This window comes from Nematostella vectensis, chromosome 1 (assembly GCF_932526225.1).
Source record: "Nematostella vectensis chromosome 1, jaNemVect1.1, whole genome shotgun sequence".
Classification (NCBI taxonomy): Eukaryota; Metazoa; Cnidaria; class Anthozoa; order Actiniaria; family Edwardsiidae; genus Nematostella; species Nematostella vectensis.
Window position 1 is genome coordinate 2,564,535 of NC_064034.1, and position 19,741 is coordinate 2,584,275.

Below are 19,741 nucleotides of genomic sequence, written 5' to 3' on the forward strand. Positions count from 1 at the left end.
GACGGTAAAAGATATGCGTAAGGTCGCCGAATGTCTTTGTTGGAATACTGAATGTATCAGTCGGTCAGAAAATGGTTCGACAATGCGAGATATGGCACATTGTTCTATGCATTTCTTACGTGCGCGAGCTTGGGTGAGTTTCCGTATGTGTGGTTTTTGCCACGCATATGGCGGCCATACATTGTTGTCCTTATCGCAGAGAGGTTTGAAATGACAGTCATTACCGATAGCATTTTATTGTGACTCCATCAAGGTCACCCGGAGAGCCACTAGAGCTAGCATCGTCCCCACGCAAGACCTATACAACGAACCACTTCATTGTAGTAGCTGGCTTATATCCCACACACGGACGAACCTCAAAGGAAATCCGCCTCGCTAAAATAAAAACCGCTGACATTGGTGGCTCACACCGAGGTTGTATACAAGAAAACGGGTGTTTATTTTTCGCAGTGGCAATGGAATAAATGTCCGAAAAATTCATTTTATTAAAATAATCCATTGTCGACCGAGTGAGGACAAAGTATTCTATATTTGTTGAGAAAGGGGCAAGCAAATCTGAATTACGTTTGTTCTCGCATTGAAAGTTTCCCGTTGTCTATGTACACTTCGTGCGTACTGTACAGGACCCGAAATGATCCCCAAAAGTACCCCAACTGATCCCGGGACCCGAAACAATCCCCAAGGGTCCCCGAAATGAACCCCAAGGAATTACAGTAATGGACAACTAAAGGAATGTGTAAGGATTGGCTTTCAGTTTTAAAAACATATGAAACATTTAGCCTTGTTTGTGTTATTAAAAGGAAATTTAGATTAACTAAAACTATAGTATTAAGATTTTTATATACGACTGCGGGGGAAATACAGTGGTTGAGTCAGAAATTGGGTTCAACTAACAATTTCTGTGATAGTAATTTGAGGAGCCCGGCGTGGATAAATCATTTTTACATAACAGGCCATAAAAGAAAGTCTTTACAGATGGGACATGCTGCTTTACATAGGAAGCGAAATGTTTTAAAGTTATTTTTTGGCATGTTTGTTTTCGGTGAATGAAAGACCTATCATATCATGCCGGGGTGTACGCACGACTACATGAGGAAATTCAAAACTCACATAATATTGCTTTCACATCCTCTTAATAGTTTGCATCGGTAGTAGAAGGGTTGTTCGAGTGTATTACTCAGTGTGCTTTTGTCATTCCATCTTCTCGGCATAACCGGCTGCCTGAAATGTGTCGGTAAATATTCGCTCGTGTGAACAAGGATTTCGTGGTGAAATACATGTTTGGTTGTCAGATGAATATTAATTTTTAGGGGTGATGTTTACCGAAAATGAGATTTATAGTGTCGGAGTCATGTGTCGGAACCGCAAAATGTTAAGAGTGTGATGGAAGGTCAAAAGTTTGGTTGATCTGAGCAAAGCTGTGCTATGTTTATGCTATATTCCTTTCAGTAACAATTTAAAGTTGTGTATTTGTTTTGGACTCTGTTCATGGGTTTAACGCCGGGCAATGTAATAAATAGAAGTATTGTGTTGGAATTTAATATTTTTAAGTCACGTTGTTTAGAAATCGAGTCGCTGTTAACCCTTTATTATGCTTCAAGAATTGCAAGTATTTCTTCTGCTTTCCCTTTGTCCATTACCGTAATTCCTTGGGGTTGATTTCGGGGACTCCTCGGTATCGTTTCGGGTCCGAGGATCAGTTGGGGTACTTTTGGGGATCATTTCGGGTACTGGGATCGTTTCGGGTCCTAGGATCATTTCGGGTCCTGTACAGTACTCCCGCTTCCGAGCTCCGCGCCGCCCTGGGTCCCGGTGGATGGCAGCCCATAGCCAGAGATACCACAGGCTTACCAACCTCTCAGTCTCCAGTCAATCCCAGTAACCAGCTCGAATATTATAGCCAGGGATACCACAGGCTTACCAGCCTCCCAGTCTCCAGTCAATCCCAGTAACTAGCTCGAATTACAGGAAGTGATCAATAGTGAAAATATTCGAGCTAGTTACTGGGATTGACTGGAGACTGACTGGGAGGTTGGTAAGCCTGTGGGGATACTGAAGATTTTAGTTTTGCAGGCGTGTAACCCCCCCCCCCCCCCCCCCCTTGGGAGCCAAAAAATGGGTCATTAAATAGTCTTCAAATGCTATGCTTTTTCCACATGATACCTATGACTACGCACCTCCCCTCGGCCAATCCTGTTTTGGGTAAATTATTACGCAGGGGCTTTTCAAGTAGATTTGATATGGGGGATGTATCATCGCACTTAAATACCTGACGCATTTTGTAATGAAATTGATACACTTTGTTATAACCTGACACACTTTGTAATAAATTAGAATTTCCGTTTTATCAAAGCCTGAGTCTGTAAGGTCTGCCCTAGATTTTGGGTGTATTTTATTTCTTAATCGCCATATTCTGAAAGCAGGGTCTGGATGGGGTTAACCGACTAGCGACAAACGGCTTAAAAAGTAACTGACTACCGACAAAACATGGAAAAAACTAATGACTAGCGACAAAAAATATTTGCCGACTACCGACATTATATTATTTCCGGTATCTTTACTGTTTACTTCCATTGTCAATCTACTTAAATTCGACCATTTCAGAATCTGCACTATGTATTTTCTGTTGCATCAACTTTTCAGTCAATTATTAATCCATAATTTATTATCAATAAGTTATTAATTAAAAATTAATCCTAAATAATGTTTAATCTTGTTTATACGCGAAATCCTGGCGAAATCTTAGAGTACAAAAGCGAATACTAGCTTAGATTCACCGACTATCGACAAAGACCGATAATTCTTCCCGACTACCGACAAATTATGGAAATTTTTACTGACTACTGACATGCAGATCTCCCCCCCCCCCCCCCCCCCCCCATCCAGACCCTGTGAAAGGAAATCAGAATGTATTTCAGATCTGGTAACATTTAACGTGATTGTCATTGTTAACAATAATAGCAACTAAGGATGACGAAGCTGTCTGTAAAACTATTTATTGACAAATGCTCTGATGAAAATCATTGGTTGTGTCAGATTTTTTATTACAAAGTGCGTCGTTAAAGCGCGTGAGACTCTACACTTCAAATCGCATGATTTATGATTTTTAGACGCTATATTTATATATTTGGAGACCCCAACACCCGATGCCTGTGTTAAAGAGAAAAATATGAACTCTAGAATCTGAAATGCTCCTAAGAAATAAGAGGAGAGTAGCTTACTAGTGGTTTATTCACAGTTTTTTCTAAAACTTAAGAACACAAAGTATTCTAGATTGTGTGTATTTAAATGTAGCTTGCATTTGTTGTTCTAGGCACAACAAATGTCATATGCACGTACGAGACCAGACAAAGAAGTACAAAGGCTAAAGGCAGTAATGTAGACCTAGGTCGTAGTTTGCTGCACATGATGACGACATCACTACATTACCATAGCAACACGCCTATTTCCAAGAGAAGCAAGCGTGAAAATGACCCCGATATTTTTCACTCTTCTTCTCAGCGAGCTGTGCGTGGCGTAACCGACTAAGACAGGCCTGGGATCCTGGTGATTTCGAGTTCGCTAGATAGCGGTGCTGGGGCCGAAATCTCCAGCTTAGCCGTAAAACTTTACGCTGCCATACGGTGTTTCAGCGCATGTCTGGAAGTATGGTCTATTTTTCTTATTTTACCGGATCTGGACGAGGTTCGATTCTCGGCCATGTCCTCGATTTTTTTTTTCATTGCTTACGTTATAGCTTTATCAGCAGTAATGATATTTCAGCGCATAGCCAGGATTTGCTCAAGGGGCTGTGCTATGTATACAGTCTTGACGTTTACATGGTAACACATGCCACAGGGTAACCATAAGAAAACGTCGTCGCTAACGATCTTGAATTGATACGTCCCCAGGTCACGTCAGGTTCTTAGTTGGGGCTAGCAGGTCCAGGAATTCTAAAGATTTTAGTTTTAGGGTTAATTATCATCCATCGTCTTTTCAAGTAACACAGAGGCTAATGCCCGACACAATCGCTTTACCTTTGAAGACTTTTACCGACAGTGTTATTGTTATATATACATACAATCAAGGAAAAAACTTCAATTCCGACAACAAAGCTCAATTCAGATTCACTTTTCTTTTTCAACAAAATTTGAATATACAATACTTACAATACAATATTACTGTCGGTTAGACACAGACAGATTCTCGGCAATTTTTGAGCAACTTTTTTTATTTTTCGAGCAGTCTTTTACACAATGACAGTTTTGATATATTTTTGCCATTCCAAATCAAGTACAGAAGGAAAAACTTCTGCTAACAAACACTCCATGTACGGTTGCCCCTACAACACAAGGAAACTCTAAAAGATTAATATTTTGCCAGTACCCATCCCAGCACTGACTCGAGCCTCCAAGGAAAACATTGTTAAGCAGAACACGTCAAACCTGCATATAACGGACACCCTTTGGGAAATAGAAAATAGATACTGTGTAGCAATCTTCGTACAACCTGCATATAACGGACACCTGGGAAATAGAAAATGGATAATATGTAGCAATCTACGTAAAACCTGCATTAAACGAGCACATGGGAAATAGATAATGTGTAGCAATCTACGTAAAAGTTTGTATATAGCAAACACCCTTTGGGAATAGAAAATAGACACTGTGTAGCAATCTACGTAAAACCTGCATTAAACGGACACCTGGAAAATAGTGTAGTGATATACTTAAAACCTGCATGTAACGGAAACCTGGGAAATAGAAAATAGATATTGTGAAGTGATATATACGTAAAACCTGCATATAACGGACACCTGGGAAATAGAAAATAGATGTCTAGCAATCTACATACAACCTGCACATAACGGACACCAAATGGGATTGTCATATTTGTGTTTGACCACATTTCAATCGTAACACAATTGCTTATAAAAAAATCTATTAATTTTGTGTAAATATGCCCGATATAATAGATATTTTGTTAGTGGCTGAAGAATTTATAATCGTGACTTGTATCTTGGGTCATCCCGTTAACAAAGAACAACAACGCGTAAAAAATGTTTCATTGATTTATTTTTTAAGACTCCCATTGTTCAAGGGCGTAGTAAACTACAACTCTCATATATTGCTAGTAGCATCAAACGTCACATTTGCTCTCAACCAAACACTTTGCGCATTAATCAAAACGATTTTTGTGTGACGCAGCAAGTTAAGCAAAAATGAAACGTTCGATACTATGTCGTTACGACACGTCGTGCCCTCAATGCTACCTCTCAAGCAGACCTGCAACACAGCGTAGATCTGTTTTCTAGTGCCTGTAACAACTTCGGCCTCAAAATAAACACCAAAAAGACGGAGGCTATGCATCAGCCAGCGCCTGGAAAGCCCTACACTGAACCTAACATCATCATCAATGGTCAAAAACTCAATGCTGTTGACAAATTTATCTACCTTGGCAGTACTCTCTCCAGAAACGTTGTCCTCGATGACGAAGTTACCAACAGACTCGCCATAGCAAGCGCCGCATTTGGAAGGCTTCGTAAGAACGTTTGGAAAAGGAGAGGGATAAGAACAGATACAAAGATCAAAGTGTATCGTGCCGTTGTGCTGCCTACGCTACTTTACGGGTCTGAAACCTGGACTATCTACAAGCGCCATGCGATGAAGCTTAACCATTTCCACACTACCTGTCTGAGGAAAATTCTCAATGTTCGCTGGCAAGAAAAGATCCCGGATACTGAGGTCCTTGCACGTGCAGGTCTGCCCAGCATTCACACCATCCTGAAACAGTCTCAGCTTCGCTGGGCGGGGCACGTAGCTCGTATGCCTGATGAACGGCTTCCTAAGAAACTTCTGTTTGGTGAGCTTCAGCACGGAAAACGCTGCAAAGGTGGCCAGAAGAAGAGATTTAAAGACACCCTAAAACTCTCGCTGAAAGCATTCAACATCGATCACACCTCGTGGGAGCTTCTGGCACAAAACCGTCAAGGTTGGCGCCGTGTCATTCGCAACGGTGCTGCGGCATGCGAGGCAAATTGGACAGCTGCCGCAGAGGAGCGTAGAGCCGCCAGAAAGTCTCAAGATCCCAAAGCTGCAACAATACCATGCCCTCAGTGCCCCAGGCTTTTCCGTGCACAGATTGGCCTTATTAGCCATCTGCGCACCCACAAGCGTCCTTAGTCCCGCTCAGGATGACGGTGAAAATGTAAAAATGAACACGATGGTCCTCGTCGTTGCGACGGACAAACAACACACACACAACACGACACGTCGGTGTAATGTAAATCGAACTAAAAGATTTTTTTCTAGCTTATAGATTATATCAGAGTTTTTAATAAATATAATTATTTTGCCCTCCACCAGTGTTTATAATTACTTTAATGGTAAAAAGCCTACCAGACAGCGCCTTTCAGCCTTACTAAACAACCACATAGTGGTAATTATCAGATCAAACATTCTTAATAAAGAATGGAACAAAAAAATGACGGATTGATTACCATCGTTCCCTATGCCACAAACCCCAAATGCAAAAGTATAAGCAAAATATATTTCAGCAAGCCTTTTTGTCTAGTCCAACTTACGCGACAATAGAGACCTTTAGATTCTGATACCGAGAACGAAGACGAAGTTTTCATAGTGTTTTACAGCCAAGGAAAATCACGTCACGCAAGTCACGGAAGTCACGCGAGTCGGGCTCAGGGCGGCTCAGGGTCTTTTTTTACGAGCAAACATGTATTGCCCCATATCTTCACCTTACTTTTAGAGATGTGATTATGGAAAAAATGGTCAATATTGTTTGTTTTTGTTTACATGATAACATGTGTCACACAAGCCGACGATAACATGTGTCACGCAAGCTGGGTTCATGGGATTTTTGGGGATTTGAAAAGCTGTAATAAAATCAAAATACAGCAGAGCTTTGAAAGTTTCCTTTGTTCTGAGCTGTGAATTTTTCCTTAACCGGATTCTCTATCACTTTCGGTGATTTTGGAACGAGAATTTAAGCAAAACTTAAAAAAACTGCAGCGTTCATGATATAATAGCATCTTTCCCTAATTAGTCTACAACTATACCTATCATACCATATATGGTATTCCGTCATGCATCTCGCGTGCAAAGCAATGAAGGCTATCTTGTTTCGTAGCCAGTCTATTGCTTTGCTTGTCATTGTGAAATATAGCACAAACTCTTCCATGCCAATTGTCTGGCCACGTCTCTTCAAATATATACCACCATCTCTTCTAAACCAAATATCTGGCCTTTGAATTGTCTATTGTCCTGGATAAACTGGGTGAAACAGACATGAATCTTTTATCCGTATTAATTGCCAACTCTCTCTAGTTGCTTTCGATCATCTTCAATTTTAATTCGATCATTCATCTTGTATGTGCTTGAGACGCTTGCTTGAAGACCCAGAGTCCTTCGCGGTCGTTTTCCAGAGCACCTCCTAAGAGAGGGGTTCCGGATGGCGCTAGTTCCCTGAGCACGTGAAAGCCACGTGCTAGTCACGTGTCAGGCACGCACAAGGCATGAGACAAAGTATTAGCACTATGACTCTTCCAGTCCAGTAATTGCTTGTTGTTCTATTTCTGTGTCTGTGTATTTGATACGTTGACATCGCGGTTTTTCTGCCGACAGGAGTACGTCTGTCTTGTGTATTTTGGGTAATTCACACGTCAGACCCCCCTGACACGGGCATTCGGAGTCCAAGCCTGGCTGTAGATACAATATTGTAACCAAAAACGTTAACACCAGTATTTAAAGGGACAGCGCCAACAGTTTCTCGTGGGCCACGGTTTACACAAGTCTGAAAAGCATGGATCTGAAGGATCCTCCTCCTCGTTGCACAGAGCGCAAGTCATGGTATTTGAATGAGCATGGGTGGGGGGGGGGGGATCCTACTCGTTGCACAAAGCGCAAGTCATGGTATTTGAATAAGCATGGGTGGGGGGGGGGATCCTACTCGTTGCACAAAGCGCAAGTCATGGTATTTGAATAAGCAGGGGGGGGGATCCTCCTCGTTGCACAGAGCGCAAGTAATGGTATTTGAATAAGCAGGGGGGGGGATCCTCCTCGTTGCACAGAGCGCAAGTCATGGTATTTGAATAAGCATGGGTGGGGGGGGGGGATCCTACTCGTTGCACAGAGCGCAAGTAATGGTATTTGAATAAGCATGGGTGGGGGGGGGGGGGGGATCCTACTCGTTGCACAGAGCGCAAGTCATGGTATTTGAATAAGCATGGGTGGGGGGGGGGGGGGATCCTCCTCGTTGCACAGAGCGCAAGTCATGGTATTTGAATAAGCATGGGTGGGGGGGGATCCTACTCGTTGCACAGAGCGCAAGTCATGGTATTTGAATAAGCAGGGGGGGATCCTCCTCGTTGCACAGAGCGCAAGTCATGGTATTTGAATAAGCAGGGGGGTCCTCCTCGTTACACAGAGCGCAAGTCATGGTATTTGAATAAGCAGGGGGGGATCCTACTCGTTGCACAGAGCGCAAGTCATGGTATTTGAATAAGCATGGGTGGGGGGGGGATCCTACTCGTTGCACAAAGCCGAGTCATGGTATTTGAATAAGCATGGGTGGGGGGGGGATCCTACTCGTTGCACAAAGCGCAAGTCATGGTATTTGAATAAGCAGGGGGGGATCCTCCTTGTTGCACAGAGCGCAAGTCATGGTATTTGAATAAGCAGGGGGGGGATCCTCCTCGTTGCACAGAGCGCAAGTCATGGTATTTGAATAAGCATGGGTGGGGGGGGGGGGGGATCCTACTCGTTGCACAAAGCGCAAGTCATGGTATTTGAATAAGCATGGGTGGGGGGGATCCTACTCGTTGCACAAAGCGCAAGTCATGGTATTTGAATAAGCATGGGTGGGGGGGATCCTACTCGTTGCACAAAGCGCAAGTCATGGTATTTGAATAAGCAGGGGGGGGGGGGTCCTACTCGTTGCACAAAGCGCAAGTCATGGTATTTGAATAAGCAGGGGAGGGGGGTGGGAGTTTGAGCGGACAATTTTCTTCTTTTTTCTCTTCTTGTTTGCAGGCTTTTCTAATTTAATCTTTTTTGAATCGAGTAGTATGTCTCTACCAAATCTAGGGTTACTTGGAGGGTCCGATCTCTTTTTTTTTTTTCAGACAGCTTCACTTTCTTAAAAAAAAAACCAAAAGGACAAACAGGAATGATTTAAAAAAGCAATTAATCTATATCTTACCAAAAGCGCCATTTTGCATTGTTGTCTTAATTTTGGTCGTCTCTTGCAGTAGCCGTGTTTTCTATTGAACCGTCTAAGACAACATTCATTCTCTCCACAATCACGCATCGTCTTACACTTTTTGCGGGATTTCTTCTAAAAAAGAGAAAGAAAATATTTCATGAAGCACGTATATCATTCATACATATTTTGTTCTAAGTGAAGTGTTTACACACCTCGCCCAACGATAACGCGGCATAACTTAAAGGGGCAGTGTCATTGGTAAAAGCTTTGCAATAGCTCTCCGTCTCGGACACAATGAATTTCAGTCGAATTGTAATAATGACTTATGAGCTTTTGTTACATGTGGGAGACTTAAATTCAAAGGAAATGACTACAATCTGCCAATAAACATATTTTTCAATAAAATATTGCATATTATTTTAACAAGGCATTGACAGCTTAAAGTTCCACTGTTTCTAAACAATTAAAAGCCAACACTGTCTCCAGACATGCGCAGTACCATGACGCTACCCCTTCAAACTTGAAGTGCACTGTTTTAACTTTGTCCATGTTGCTCATGTTGAGTGTCAATGATATACTATCAATATTTTATCCTCCTAAGATCCTTTTACCCGCGAACCACTACCCTCCCTTCTTTCTCATCGCCCCTCAACCCGAGAAAAAATGTACTGAAATTCAAATACGTGTAATACCCCCCCCCCCCCCCCCCCTCTTCCTAAAGCAAAGGTCCGTTGGCATCATTAGTTGAAAAGCACGATAATTGTTATTGATTTTATCCTGTTTTCGGGAAGAAGTATGTGAATAGATACCAAAATATGACTTCATATTCCAAATTCAATAAATATCGCAAAAGCGTTCCCAGATCAGCCGAGGAAAGGAGTTTTTTTCATTGATGGTATTTTGCTGTGTGAAATATATGACTTTTTGAGCCCCGTGTAGAAAGAAGCACAATGGCAAGCTCGACCTTGGGCAATCAAGTGGAGAATAATAACATAATAAAATATTAATAATGAAATTCCATTGTAAGGATTCCCGCCATGTCTAACAAGTAAACAGCAAAAAAAATAGAAGCCCAAGGGATATATTGCGTATTGCATTAAACATATTTGTCTCTGATCGCTCTGTACTTTGTAATTTCTAACAGAAAATGATATCCGTGAGATTCCTGCAATCACTCAATTCATATGTCAGTCAGATGTCATGAATAGATTCAATAAACTCTTGTAACAGCTCATGCTTTTTGCTGAATCATTTGATGCTATTACGCTTAAGTGGCGACAGCACACTACTCAATAAAATCAATTAGTCAAAGAATCAGCCTGATTAAAAATTAATAATAGAAAATAGGTCGCACAAAGCAAGTGATTAAATATTTATTCAAGGCATTTGAATTCTTGACAAGTTTTAAAAGGCTTGCGCACCTCAATAGTCTTTCCTTTCAATTCTATTTTACAGTCCTATTGTTTTCTAAAGAAAGGATCACACGCATAACGTACAAAAATATCCATGCGAAAACAAATTTCCGTACAAAATATGTACATTTAATGTCTCAAAAACATACATCAGATTATTCCCGTAATTCTTTCTCCGCATGGATTATTTTGTTTTGCTGACTGCCTTTCTGTTAATTTCGAGTAAGCGCCTTCACGCTGCATGCTGTAAACCCTCTTTTGTAATCATTTCCCGATTAGTTTATTACAAGCATTGTGGGTCGCGCTTGTCCCAAAATAACTCAAGTCTCATTGTACTCGGGTCCTTAGCCCAGTAGGAGTCTTGCACGATCAGAGCTTACGAGTGGCCCGATGTACAAAGGCCAAGGGAAACTTCATATGCGTGGGAACTGTTATTTTTAGAGGTAAAATAATAATGGGATAAAAGACCTACAAGGATTTTTACCTTATATAACGTTTCCATTATCTTCGCGCTTCAAAGGGTTCTCGATAGGAAATGGAAATTTAAGTAACGTTTAATGTCATTAATAAAAAAGATGTGACGTGTTCAAATCTCTGGCGAACTTTATCGATTCTTTAACGTTAGATAGGACATGATTTTTTCAGTGGTCAATTTGTCGAATATAGTTTTATTAAAAGTTCTCTCAAAATACAAAAAAATACGCCCTTTTTTCTCATTTGGGACATTTTAAACTTTCTCCTCTAGATGGGGGGTTCATCGAGGCTCCTAGTGTAAACAATTTGATTATATTTGTGTGTAGATGCAAACAAATACTTGATATCCTGACAGACTGCCCTCACGTCTGTCGCCAGTCTGTCAAATCTGAAAATCTGAAGTTTAAAGTGTGATGTTTTTTAATCAAAATTTTGAAAGTGTTTTGTTTGTTTGCAAAAATAAAATAAAAATAAAATAAAAAATACCGAGGGAAAGTCAGGCAACCCACCTGGCTAACTTAAAATATGAACTGATCTAGCCATTCTGGAGCCCATACCAGGGATATGTCCAGTCGCCTGATAAGAGTCCTTCTCCTATTTATATGCTGCTGATTCGTTGTTGTTGTTGTTGTGGTGGTGGTGGAAGCAGGAATAGTTGTTGTTTTTGTTGTTTATTTTTCATGTTATTTTGATATATGATATATAGACCTTTAGCCATAATCGGCCTTCAGGAGCCTATTATGGCTGTAGGGAGAGGGATGTGTGAGTAGATGTTATATGCAAAAAGATATCGCCCTCGATCAGAAATAACCGCTTTTGACAATCCAAGAGGAGGGGGGGGGGGGGGGGTGCGAACCCCCTGCGGTCACCCCCAGCTATGCGCCTGTGTAGTCTATTGAAGGACCAAAGGATTGCCGAGTCGAATCAAGCATTCTCCTCCTGCCCTTCTATTGTTCCACTTCTACAAGGTCATACGGTAGCGTGAGACTAAACAAGGCGTCCCGCACACTACGGGACGGGTGTCGCGGATATCGGGACAGGGGTCTTTTACGAAGTACCCCCTAGTTCTGCATGATAACCATTTCTTTTAAAACCATCTGATGTCAAATAAGCTAAGCCAAGAGAAGCTCCAAATTTCTCAGGTCAATAATCTTTTTTGTTGCGCGCGCCACTGCACGGGTAAATGAAACATGCTTTTCCGCCTTCCTACCATTCAAGCGAATAACAATCGTTCGCTACAGATCTGGCCGCTATTGTTTGCTATTAAACTGATTTAATTTTTTGCCACAAGCCGTTATAGTAAAAGTAATACCGTAAATAGGGTAGCTAACCGCATCGTATATACAATAACTTTTACTATCACTGTTGCCAGCTATAACAGGTTGTCAATAGCTATGTTGCGGCACGCGCATTGTTAAAGCCTTACTATCAAGTGTGAGTATTAACAGATTTCAAGATACGAAAACCTCAAGTATTTGTAACAAGTGCCCGACATTCCATTGTTTGTGTTTTTGACATTCCTCGTTCGTCTCTAGCGAACTGCTTGCCCTTGAGGGCCGCTACAAGAGACGTTAAGACGGCAACGGGTTTGTTTTCATCATTGTCTTGACTCCCGTTTTGATTAAATACCAGTATTTAACATAATCGCTCCCCCGGCTTACACTGGCCTTCTGACAATTAAAGTTTCATGTTTGAACAATTGAGAGAACAGCCGTATAAAAGAACAAGCACGCGACCCGTTTTATGGCAAGATAGAAAGACTTTTAGACTGTTATAAAACACTCTGGACTTCTTGCAAGATACTTATCCACTGACATACCGTAACTTAACTCAACACTAATCACCAATTTGTGTATCTTAGCATATAATTAGAATCACTCACCTCAAGACGTTTCAGATTAGCGATTTCTTTCTTTAATCTTCTCGTAGCTTTTCGTCTTCTCTTTTCGCTAAGTGACCGTACATTCTTGCGAAAAAGTCGCCGTATTTCCTTGAAAGTGAGTTTCTTCTTATAATAGTAGGTCTTGAGGAAGGCTTTTAGTCTGGGTGCTTGTTTACGTGGTGATGTTGTGACCAAGTTTGATAGTCGCACAGGTGCGGGGTTCGACCCTAGGTTCCGCGCTGTTGAATCTTGACTGCTCTCCGCGTGGGAAACATGAGGTTTCGAGCTTAGTATTTTACGCTGTTAATTAAGAGAAATAAGCGCAATTGAGTTTCCTTTAGCAGCGGAAACCACTTCACATGGCCCTGCGTATGCCTCCATTGTTTTGGTAATGTTCTGGTGCATTTTTATAAATCGCATTAAATGAATCAACAATACGGCACAGTTCTATTATACCGCATGGTGGATATACAATAGAATTCACCGATTTGTCCTCGCTGTATTATTGTGCTAGTGTAAAGGAATTCAAGGCGAACAAGACATGAAACTCTCCTATAGTCTTGTGCGCAGATTATGAGAACTCGATTAAAGTACACTTGAATGACAGGTGAGAGTGTTCTTATAAAATCTGATTGCTCAAATCCGTTTATTTACCCTGAGCAAAGCAAAGCGCGCGTAGACGCATATCTGAACGTCCTGTTACTTTTGAATCTCGTTCGTGGGTAAAGCAAGTGTCAAACTGCCTGACCATGCCGGCCTGGCGCGCGCGAAAAAAAATGTTTGTCAATTAAACATAATTTCCCAAAGGTGTGAGCTTTTTTCTAGTGTTAATTTCACACTTTATACAGTGGCCTAGAGTCGACCAACAAGCAATTTATCCATCCACGAATTAGCGCTCTGATCAATGAGTCGTGCAAAGTTTGAAATAGGTAAACTAAACATAATGTAAGGCGTACTTACTTTGGGTTTAGCGTTCGATGATGGGACCACAGTGCACAGGGCCAGCCCGATAGCGACCCAACTTATTTTCATCTTGAAGGTATAGCAGTTCTAGCGACGACGGCTAGAAGGCTGACTCGTCGACCTGCAACGCACAGCAACGCTTGGCTGTTATGACCCTCTGACAAGCCACCGAAGCGGCACTTAAGCGCCTTCCAAGTCACGTGACCGCCGTCCCACGTGCCCTCTGTGTTCATTAGCGTGTTAAGTCGCAAGAGCGGCTTGTCTACCCCCGCTTGTCATGTTAGCACGGCGCGCCTGCTTTTCATACATGAATTATTTGTTTACTTTTGCGCCTTTCAAAAACACCCACTGGACAAACACAGCTGCCAGAGTATCTCGAAGGGATTAGTGGGGTATTTCCGCCAGTTTCTTCTGATTCTTTTCAAAGGTTTACAGGATCCTTAAAGTACAAAAGGGTCGTCGGGAATTGGTAACCAATGCTAGTTTATTTGTCAACCTTATCTTCTTATATTTTGCAAAGGGATTAGGTATAGCAAAGTTGCATAATTAAAGGGCCAGAAAATTTGAATTGCCACCAAAATGTTTGTCTAATGTCGATAAGCCATTTTAGAATGCTTTTTTTCACGGAAGGCAAACAACAACAACGACAAGAACTAAACAACACAAGCAACCAAATTATCCATGTCTCATGCAAAGTAAGACAGGCAATAGATTCGCCAACTTCTTTCTGACCCATTGCTCGCAAGTGCACGCCATAAGGCTACCACTATAAAGTTGACGAATCAGCTTGCATTCGCACTTGGTAGTAAACGCTGATAACATAAGTAGTAAGGGGAGTGGTGGGTCCGTCCTCTCGCTTGCCAAAAATTGGGTCATTATATTGTCAAATACTTAACTTTTGCCATATGATATCCAAGCACTGCCAATTTCCCCATCTCGCCCCGCCAGCTAATAATCCTGGCTACACACACCCTAACTGTAAACTTCCTCATGGCGTAGGTGGATTTTACTGCGGCAGTTAATAACAAGACACTTTCGATAATAAGTTAAATTAGTGGCATTTGTCAAGAGTCAATAAACAACGTGTGGCTTCAATTAGGAATGCATACATCAGGCCTTTATTTACTAAAACAGACACGTGGCTCCAATGCAATATGTCTTAATATAGAAAAGACCTGGCCGCCTTATTGATGCATGGTTTTAGTGCTGGCGAATACAGGTGGGAAGCAAGAAGGCGGAAAGTATGATGAAGAATTTTAGAAAATCCAACAGCTCGTGGTAGAAGATATGGTAACCAGGTATTGCAGTATCTGGCCAGCGTCATGGCTGCAGGGTCATAACAGGACTTCATAGTTTCTTAGCCAAGAGTACCCTCTGTTACTTAGAAAGAAACACAGAAATTGGTAATAAAACAAGAAACTTAATGAAAAAAAACTTTCCACTTGTCTATGTCTCCTTGTACGCCTACGCAGTCTTTTGAAGTAACGCCCTCTGGTGTGAATAATGAATGATATTGCTACCGCCAGCAAGTGCGTCTATGGTCTCCTGGGTACGTGGGGCGAAATCGCTTCAGTGATTTAACTATTGTCCTGTGGTCGCGTGTGAAAACAACCTTTTTAATCCATAAACCAGTTATAGAAACATGCTTATAATCCTAATAGATATTGGTTAGGCTGTTGGAAAGAGTAGAAGTGTACCATACTACTGCTTATGGCAAACTTGCCGTTTTACACTTCAGAGGCACTTTGTCCCTACCGATATTGGATTGGTGATTAATCATGTGATATTATTCCAACTAAAACTCTTTACATTTTGTACTGTTAATTTTGTACTGTTGATTGTAGATTTCACTTTCCCTCTCCAAACAAGAGCGTTATAAGCCCTTAATATAGCAAAGGACTGATGATGTTTGAAGAGACTTCTCGTAAGGGCAAACTCATGGTGTAGAGCTGAATAGGCGCGGGTGCGTGGGGGGACACACTTGTCGTCGTTTCATTACATGTATTGAATTCAGTGATAACTTTTAATGTTATCGCTCGTCGTGCTTTATTTGACGGGTCAAAAAAGAAACGAATGCTCCTAATCCAAGGAGAAATACGAGATATCATTTGAAAACAGCAGTAACAAGGAGAAGTAGCCCTTCTTTCAGTACATATCCTCTTAAAAGTGCTCGTCCCGTCATCTTCGTTGATTATTTGAGTCGAGAACATTCCTAGTCTCCCCCTCTCCCCGTGCAACTTGTTTGCTAATCCCTTTAACACTGGAAGGCACACTACTAGATTATTCAGACAAGCCCAGGTGATTAGTGCCAAGACGTATCGTAAATCAGGGGGAAAAATGGAACCCCTAGCCACATTCACTCTGATAGATCCTCTAATTTTTAGAACGACTAAACATTGTATGTCGTAGGGACATTCATAGAACAAATGAAATCTGCAGCCAGATTGAGATCATGGGCTAATCTGCTCCTAGCAGGTGTAACGGATCGGAAACGGAAATAGGGAATATTTCCGTTATGTATTCACAGTATTTCGAGAGCCGGAAGTGTCCTTGAATCACACTAAAAAAAAATTGGGGCTGCTATCAAAATGGAAATTACAACTTGATAATTTTTGGGGGTTTTCTTTATAAGCCTTCGGGCTGAAAATAATACGAATCAGATAAAATGGAATAAAATAGAATAAAGCAGAATATACTGGCATAAGTATTATAAAACGCATGTGGATTTGCTTTATTATGAACTTGCTTTGATATTGATACAATGATTAGCCAAACGAGATGATGCCGTGGCTAAAAGAAATGAGGAAAAACAATTTTCCTCATATTCGGGCTTCCCGTATCGAAAAGAAACTCCTGAACGGGGTCAAAACTGGTTAATGTTCCTGTGTATTTTTTCACATCTCTGAGTTATAAACGAAATACAGTGGAACCCTAATAATGATAGGGAAAAAAGAGTGGCGGGAGTGGAAGGGGGGAGGTCTGGTATCACATAACATCCTCCCCCTCAGGTAATTTGAGTAAATTGAAACGAGAGCTCATATCTTGTATTTAGGTAAAATTTTGTATTTAGGTAAAATTAATAATGTAACAAAGTCTCGTGTTTTTATTCACAGTACGGTTGTCATTGAATGTGGATTTCCAAAGGAGTAGTGGAACAATAGCGCAGCCTTGAACACTTATCAAATCCATGGGAATAGAACATTATTTAAAAAAAATTTCCTCTTAAAAAAAAACAAAATGGCGGAAAATTTGAAGAAGGGGGGGCTATAGCCGGTGTGTGGCCCCTCCACTAATTTAACGATTAAAACGAGCGTACGATCATTGGCCTCTGCGTGCGTTTCCGAATTTTAGGGCACTGGTACCAATCACGGGCCCTTGAGGAATCGAGCGCCAAGTGAATTGTGTATCTCGGCGTGTAGGAATTAACCTCTCCTGACCTCAATTTAAAACTAAAATGCAGTTAGAATATATTTCTAAATCACAACACTTCTGTAGACGTCTGCTGTAGAAGCTAAAAACGTCTGCTGTGAAGCTAAAAACATGCGTCATTGCTCCGAGGGGGGTGCATATTTTGTCTCATGTCACCCCTAAACGACCCTTCTAAAAGCATTTGGCAATTATTGTAAAAAAAAAACAAGAGCCGGCAATCGAGCCCTTGGAATGCTAGAATTCTATCGGAAAATCACTTCGATGAGGACACTTGGTCGAAACCGCTCAAAATACCGGAAATATTGTTTACAGGAAACCGTGCAGAGTTTTTACACCGTTTACACGGATCTTATACAGCTAGCGCTCTGCACTTTTGTCCTGCTGTGGGAGTTCCCATGCAAACGGGGCGGGTAACCGTACGAATGTTAAGCGGTAGAAAATCATACCGGGTCTGGTATAAAAGGGGCCTTCAATTATCCCATGTGGCAGTGCGCGCAAGTCAGGTGTGCATGGTTGGTATTCACCTCTTGGCACAAGCACGGTATGTAAACCAGAGTTCAACAATTAACTCATTATGGTCTAATGAGCTTACAATTACTTGCATTTTAGGTTTGGGTTGATATGACAGTAGTCAACCCGGTGCGAGATGTCGCAATATTTAGATCTCTTCTCTGTCAACGAAACCCATTTAAAGCAGCATCCCAAAGCTGTTACCACGGAAAGGATGAAATACTGATATTGGATTGTATGCTATATGGCTAATAAACTAATTCGTGACATTCTTATTTGCTGTAGTGACTAACCAATAAACTTATTGAAACTCGGCCTTTACTCGCCTTGTTTTTGATATTATATTTATTGTTATTATATTGATTATATTTTTTAGTTAGAAGAAATGATCGGTCGATAAGATTATGGTATTCTAAGTGAGAGGTGAATTGGTAGGCAGTGTTGTCATGAATGGGTATTCCGCATCTATTCGTTGTAAATAGATTTCTTGAGGGAAAGAAGCCTCACGTTAAATAATCGACCATACCGAAGAGCGTGCGACTTGCAAAAAGCTATGTTGTCAAGTGCTTTACAGATATCCGGAAGCATCTTCACTTATCCTCCATTAATGCTGCCAAATTAGACAAGCAAAGCGCTCCCCGTTCTTTTATAGAATGTCAGTGTCTACTTTAAGGGTTGGTTTAAACCGAAGAGACCAGCAAAATGCAATACCATTAACGGTTGTTAAAGTACTTCCAGTTCCTGTTGTACAAAAATACCATCATAGAGCTAACGTCTATGTAGACGCCGATTAAACTGTTAATATTCATTACAACAAACCGTCTCACGAAAATTATCTATTGCACTTTCTAACAGTTAGATCCGCTAGAAATCACGCCTCCAGTCCCCCTATGGCCATGATTTCTTACCTTGTGTGTAGTGTTCTTGCTTGCTCTGTGACCACGTGTACTGATCTGCACACCGCAGCCAGAGTATCACAAATCCACCATTGAAAATTCCATCACCAGCCCGGCTGAAGTCTTTGGATTCTTACAATATGATCACGACGAAATTCAGTGTCACATCTATCGATAACCTCTTCAGATTTGATACACGAATGGAATTTTGTAGTTGGAAGCCGCCGAAGGTTTCCGTTCCCGGACTTTTCGTTAAATAATTACACGAGGCGCTAACAAAAAAATATCTTAACCTCTTCGTGACTCTCCTTTTAAAAGACATGCGCTCAAAATTTCTTTTATATAACTCTCATGTTTAGCGCGAGTCTTGGACTCACAGACCCCCCACGATTGTCTGGTGGTCTCGCGCGCACGAATATGCCAAAAGCACGTAAATCATGCAATAACAAAACAGTCATATTTATTTATATCGGTTCCTTTGCTCTTACAATAATAATAAACCAAATATTTAATATCCGGCCCTAATTGCTAGCTATTTTGCTAGATGTAAGTGATATAGGCATTGCCCAATTGTATAGTTGGTTCCACGTCAATCCCATGTGTGGCGGCTCAGTCAAGGGGCCCTTAGAACTATTTTGAGTCGGTGCGCAGACTTGTTCGATACGATTCCGAAATGAAGCGTTGAATGAAGTCCATATTGCTTCTTTCTGTCATGAGAGCAAGTATTCTTTTTGTTAGTTCGGCACCTTATAGCGTGAAGTTTCCGCGTCCTTTTCTAATCTCGGTGTCAGTGGGAAGGATTTCTGACCTTTTGGCAACACTCGCCTGCAGTCTTTTCCCACAACTCATAACATTTCACATCGGGGAAAAATTGATAGAACCTTTTTGAAAATATCATACCACTCTGATTATATTCTACAGGTCTAACTTATATTTTATAAATGCGTCGCTCTACATTATATTTTAGATAGTTTTAT

General features: G+C 41.2%; 1 protein-coding gene and 1 long non-coding RNA gene across 6 annotated transcripts; one reads left to right on the forward strand and one right to left on the reverse strand.

Moving 5' to 3' along the window:
- Nucleotides 1-5,037: 5,037 nt before the first annotated feature.
- LOC5509840 lies at nt 5,038-19,100 on the reverse strand. 5 transcript variants are annotated; one of them, XR_007311826.1, is made up of 7 exons: nt 18,777-19,100; nt 13,927-14,050; nt 12,967-13,266; nt 9,196-9,330; nt 5,669-7,697; nt 5,433-5,516; nt 5,038-5,264 (listed from the first exon to the last, which is right to left on the reverse strand). XR_007311826.1 is itself a non-coding variant. In XM_032378803.2 (5 exons), the coding sequence occupies exons 2-5, from the start codon at nt 13,996-13,998 to the stop codon at nt 7,530-7,532; spliced, it is 675 nt and encodes a 224-aa protein (XP_032234694.1). In that variant the 5' UTR covers nt 13,999-14,050; nt 18,777-19,100; the 3' UTR covers nt 5,038-7,529. The 5 variants fall into 5 exon arrangements, 2 of the variants coding, with proteins under 2 accessions (XP_032234694.1, XP_001630299.1); XR_007311825.1 differs by having other exon boundaries at nt 5,038-5,516; XR_007311824.1 differs by having other exon boundaries at nt 5,433-7,697.
- LOC116616784 lies at nt 17,175-18,183 on the forward strand. The gene is made up of 2 exons (XR_004295451.2): nt 17,175-17,899; nt 17,968-18,183. It is a non-coding gene; the product is annotated as an uncharacterized LOC116616784 (long non-coding RNA).
- Nucleotides 19,101-19,741: the final 641 nt, after the last annotated feature.

Coding starts and splice junctions, on each gene's coding strand:
- LOC5509840 (XM_032378803.2), bottom strand. CDS start 13,998: ATGAAAATAAGTTGGGTCGCTATCGGGCTGGCCCTGTGCACTGTGGTC. Junction 13,267..13,926: donor CATCGAACGCTAAACCCAAA/GTAAGTACGCCT, acceptor CTTAATTAACAG/CGTAAAATACTAAGCTCGAA. Junction 9,331..12,966: donor CTAATCTGAAACGTCTTGAG/GTGAGTGATTCT, acceptor TCTCTTTTTTAG/AAGAAATCCCGCAAAAAGTG.